Source organism: Sinocyclocheilus anshuiensis, unplaced genomic scaffold (assembly GCF_001515605.1).
Source record: "Sinocyclocheilus anshuiensis isolate Anshui unplaced genomic scaffold, SAMN03320099.WGS_v1.1 scaffold536, whole genome shotgun sequence".
NCBI classification, from domain to species: Eukaryota; Metazoa; Chordata; class Actinopteri; order Cypriniformes; family Cyprinidae; genus Sinocyclocheilus; species Sinocyclocheilus anshuiensis.
Window position 1 is genome coordinate 1727316 of NW_015557179.1, and position 5289 is coordinate 1732604.

Here is a 5289-nt window from a genome sequence, read left to right on the forward strand (position 1 = left end):
CTTGAGAAATGCACCAAAGCGACTGAGAAAAACTGTAAAATGAATTTGAGGACAACATGGCAGTTCCTGACTGACCTGAGAATATCCTACTGTTCGTCCATGACAGTCCATTAGGCTGAAGTTGAGGATTGCACCCTGTTCAGCAATATTCTGAAAGTCATTATCACAGTGGATCTGAGCCACAGGTTTTCCATTGCTATGGCGCAGGCACGAGAGGACAATGTAGGTGTAGCGAGCTAGACCAAATGTGTGAAGCTGAATGTTCAGCATACCGCCTGAAAATCAAAATCATCCACTTTTAATGCAAGTCATAACAATGTGAATCATAATCATGTTCAAGACGTAAACCAAACACTTCTGAACCTGTACGTTTCTGAAGTGTTTCAAAAACATGATGGAGAGAAATGATGTCAAGGAAGGACATTGTGCCATCCTCAAACCTGATAAAGTAATTACACGTTAAACAAATTATGACAGGTAGCCTGCTTGCCAACAATTAAAGGTCAAATTCTTCCTGTAATGTCATACCTGCTGACTACATTTGGCTTTGGTACAAAATAGTTCTCTGCCACAAGATAAGCCGCTGCTGTCCCTCCTCCAAAGTAGGTTTTTCTCAAGACCTCAGCAGCCTCATTCCTCACCAGCAAGGCTCCGAGTCCAGTCGGGAAGCCGAACATTTTGTAGAAAGATATTGGCACAAAATCAGCGGGATATTGGCTTAGATCCAGAGGCGAGCAGCTTACAAAACAGGCAGCGTCGAGGAGAACAAACCATCGACCGCGGTGCTCACATGCTGGATAGAGCTGCTGAGACTGAATTCCCTTCACATAGCTCAGAGGATACTTTCTGCCTGAGAAGTTACTCTGGGCAGGATAACAGAAAAGATTAGGTGCAAAGCACTCCTCCTCTCCATTTGTCTGTGTCAGGGGTTTTCTCGCTCTTGTTTCCACTTCGTGAGGCAGAACAGAAACTGTGCCAACTCCCTGTAGTGCGGTCACACCGCGAATGCCCACCACAGAGGTGTGGTTGTCAGTGAGGTAGCAGAACTGACTTCCTGGCCCCTCATTTGACACGGCCTTCCAGGGGAAAGTGTCAGCCACTAATTTCAGTGCTGCGGTACATCCTGATGTGAAAATCACTGAGTACTCTTCAGGACATGTATTAAAATATTCCAGTATCCTGCAGGGGTTCAAAACAAAGAGCTACCTTATCTTAAAGGGGTCATATGATGCTATTTTAAAGATCATTATTTTATCTTGGCTCTTCATCTATATATCATAACAAATCTTATCATATCAGATCTTGAACAAAACATTATTAAACTACTTATAATACTACTTAAAACATTACTAAAGCTAAAGCCTCAATTCAGGCTAGTTTTCTTGTATGTTTCAAATCGTCTCAGGTTACTTATGTAACCATGGTTCCCTGAGTAGGGAACGAGACACTGCGTCCTCTAGGGGTAAAACAGTCAATGAAGACGAAGAAGAGAATGATGTATGCTCCCGGCGCCTATTTATACTATAGTCGCACCGGTAGTGACGTCATGGCTGTCGCCGGCCAACGAGTTGGTGTTTTTTCAATGTATGCTTCAGACACGGGTCACGACGAGGCGTTCCCCATAGCGACCCCTAGAGGACGCAGTTCGAAGTTCCCATGAAAGGGAACTTTTTGTTCCTTCCCCCGTTTATGTTTTGCTTTCTTCTTGCAGTGTTATTTATGTACTATTACAGCATTTATTCATATTTTGAATAAGCTTTTATTTTTATATTTTTAGTTTTCATTTCAATTATAGTTTCAGTTTTTAGCAGTTTTGCTTGTCATCTTTAGTTTTTTATATATTTTATTTGTATATTTTATAAATTCACATTATTCATTAATTTAATATTTCTATTTAGCTTTATTAATTTTAGTTTTAGTCATTTTAGTACTTCAACTTATTTCAGTTAGTTGTCAAAACAACTAACTGTGTGTGTGTGTGTGTGTGTGTGTATATATATATATATATATAGTGTGTGTGTAATAAATAAAATATTTCTAAAACACTATCTTTGATTCCCAAGTTCGTTTCCTATTTGTATTGTATTGCTCTTGTATCTACTTATACTGTATATGCATTATTATATCTAATAATACATTTAAACGATAATACATATTTCTATGCTATGACTCACTGACAGGTCAGATGGTGCTAAAGTCCTTACCTGTATCTGACACTTTCCACAGTGTCATGTGTCAGTCTACTGCTGGGATTATGACTGTGAGGATTGCCTGACAAAGAAAAGTATGTTACCATTTAGAGCAAATTACGATTTTGATATTATTAAGTTGTGCATTCAACCATGCATATGAAGGAACTCACCATAAACATTCCTAGATATATCATCATAAGATCCTTTAATCTGAGATTCAGGAAATAGCGTTGTCCCTGCATGATCAAGGTATGTAACACCTTAAATAGAGAACGAGGAATCTGTGAACGTCTCCTCAGCCTCTAGATGTAATTCACATTAGGATCAACAGAGGGCGCTGCCATCTTTCTAACCACATGACAACGACTAAAGAGAAAGTAAACACTTTGCGCTACAGACCCACAATTTCAACAGTTGGAGAAGTTAGAGGGCAGTTTTTATGTGTCTACTACATAATCGGCTATTTGCTAAACAAACAAATATTCGTATGTTGTTAAAGGAAGGAGAGTAGTAGCAGCACCACCACATGCAGATTTTGACAAGTCACTGAAGGTGAAGGAGGTTAAGGACCATCTTTTTTCTTTCTTTTTTTTTTGTTACCTTTAATCCGTTTAAATTCCCGATCTATCAGTTCTTGTTGATCAACGCCGTAACCATAATAGCGCCAGAAACTCTTAAAACTCTCAAAAGTGCGTAAGTCCGGGAACTCCTTCAAAGACTTGAGTCTCCATATCTGTAAAGTCAGACACAAGACAAGAGCTCCCTCTTTCGCGAATGTATGTGTTTTACCATGTCCAATTATTGATAGAACCGAGACCAAAGTCTAACAGCAGTGTGACTGTTGATCTTTCTGCAGGACAAAAATAGTGGAGTTTCATTAAAAGCCCCATGTCTGGTGGACTCACATACACAGGGAAGTTACCCTTTTTATCAAATATAAAAGTATAAATTAAAAACAACTATATAAAAAAGTATAAATTACATTCTGAAATATATTAAAATAGACAAGTTTTTAAATTGTAATAATATTTCACAATATTTCAGTTTTACTGTATTTTTTGATCAAATGCAACCTTGGTGAACATAAAGAGACTTCTTCTTCTTTCTTTTTTTTTTTGTTTTAAATCGTACTGACCCCAAACTGTTGAACAGTAGTGTACTACATATGACTTTTATTTTTATTACATTTTCAAAGCTATTATCATCAAATATTTTTCCTACAGTTCCTCTACAGAATTTGGGGTGTTATATCTGTGAGTGTTGGCAACTAAGAACAGATATATTATAATATAAAAATATATTAGTGAGACATAAAGGCATGTCACATGGGGGTTTTATAGTATGAAAATAGATAAACAGTAACACTCAAATCACTTTATGTTGCATTATAACAGCAGTTCTATTAGCAATTTTGGGATTTATAAATATGGATAGATAGAGTGCATAACCATTGTGGAAACAGTAATAATCACTGTGACTGTTTTAGAATTTTAGTACTATTTATGTATTTTTATGTAGTTCTATTAATATTTTAAAGTAGCTTATTTGTATATTTTAGTTTTTTTTTTTTTGTTGTAATTTTTGCTTTTTTTTTATTTGTGTGCTTTTGTCATTTATTTTTTTTATTTATTTTTTAAATAATTGTAATTTATTTTTAGTTTAGTAGTACTCATTTTTGTATTTCAGTACTTAAACTTTTTTTTTTAAGTTTAGGGCAACATTTCTAATTTTTGTTTAGTTTTTCATCTTGTATTTATATTTTAATTTGAACTTTGTGATAGTTTTGGTTTTAGTTTATACCAACATGTTTGGCATGTAACAGACTCTTAGAACTTGATTTTACACTATTTATTAACACATATGCAGGGAGGGAAGGGAGATCCACAGAGACATTGTTCATTTCCATCCCAGACAGCAGGCAGTGATTAAATATGCCACTTCTGCTCCACTAATTCATTCACTTTGAAATTCTGCTGCCGAGCAGAGTGCATCTTTTTCTGTTAAAGGGCCACATTGTTTTCACAGGACTTTGGCCTCATTAGCAGGAGTAGATACTCAGTGTGGGGGAGGGGAAACTGGCCACAGAGACATTGTGTCTTTCTGTCCATAATGATGTGACACAGTCAGTTTGGAGCTGCTTATGTTGATTGGGGGTGCCAGCAAAACATATGGCATTTTCTTCTTCTTATGTGTCCTTCAAAATGTCATTATCCATGGATGCATGTGTCTTACCTAGGTCTTCCCTGCCAAAATGGACCATGTATTTCAAGATGAGTCTCACAGTTAGACAATTCTGTCTTACTTTTTTGTGAATATTTTGCCAGACTGTCAGCTGTCCATCTTGCAGTTTCACCAAAGTATGGAAAACCTGTTGCCTTCTGTTCTACTCGGGATTCCCTAATGCATCCGTTCCCAGAATGAAGGCATTGCGGCATCGAGTACGTGAGTATTAAGAACTGAGAGAGCCTCCGGGCTTACGTAGCCTGGGCTAAAGGCTTATCAGAGGCTAAGCCAGAGGGGGGAAAAAACAGTAAAGCTAGTCTCAGACGACCTGAGGTACAGGCACAAGGCCATCTGTCCATTCTCTGAATACAGCTGACAACAAAGGAGGGCAACTCCGCACTCAGGGAATCATACACACTCTGAAGCCTCAAACGTTAACTCATCCTGGATTGACAAGGCAAGAAGAGTTGGTGAAGAAATAAGTGGCATCTTCGCGCTGTCTCAACCTCCATCACTTCTCAGGTCAGTTTGCTAACTTCAACCCAAAGCTGCTTGTCACGCTCAGGGACTTCCAAAGGACAGGAACAAATAGACGTATTAATGCTTTTCTGGCAGCAACAGAGCTCTTGTTTCATCTTTGACAAAAGGAAAACTGTTATATCTTTCATATACAGTACATTATGCATATTATGTGACTGTATATACACTATTTGACACTATATATCCTTGTTTATACATTTACATATAATAATGCAGTATGACACTATATCTAAACAAATATAATTTATAGCTAAATTATGTTAATGTTAATAAATGTAAACATATATATATATATATATATATATATATATATATATAAAACATATATAATTTA

At 36.8% G+C, this 5289-nt stretch overlaps 2 protein-coding genes across 3 annotated transcripts in view; one reads left to right on the forward strand and one right to left on the reverse strand.

Moving 5' to 3' along the window:
• LOC107678503 (molybdenum cofactor sulfurase-like) overlaps positions 1-4452 on the reverse strand; it is a 9978-nt gene extending 5526 nt beyond the window's left edge. The window contains exons 1-7 of the mRNA XM_016473781.1: positions 4425-4452; positions 2793-2951; positions 2363-2452; positions 2205-2271; positions 529-1179; positions 364-440; positions 76-275 (exon numbers count right to left, since the gene is read on the reverse strand). Coding sequence (XP_016329267.1) covers positions 76-275; positions 364-440; positions 529-1179; positions 2205-2271; positions 2363-2452; positions 2793-2951; positions 4425-4452 — 1272 coding nt within the window. The remainder of the gene's footprint in view (positions 1-75; positions 276-363; positions 441-528; positions 1180-2204; positions 2272-2362; positions 2453-2792; positions 2952-4424) is intronic.
• A 92-nt stretch (positions 4453-4544) lies between these two features.
• Positions 4545-5289, forward strand: part of LOC107678543 (poly(rC)-binding protein 3) — a 16281-nt gene continuing 15536 nt past the window's right edge. The window contains exon 1 of one of the 2 annotated variants that reach the window (XM_016473836.1): positions 4545-4937. The gene's annotated coding sequence lies outside the window, so the exon portion shown is untranslated. The remainder of the gene's footprint in view (positions 4938-5289) is intronic. The other variant, XM_016473835.1, reaches the window with a different exon arrangement.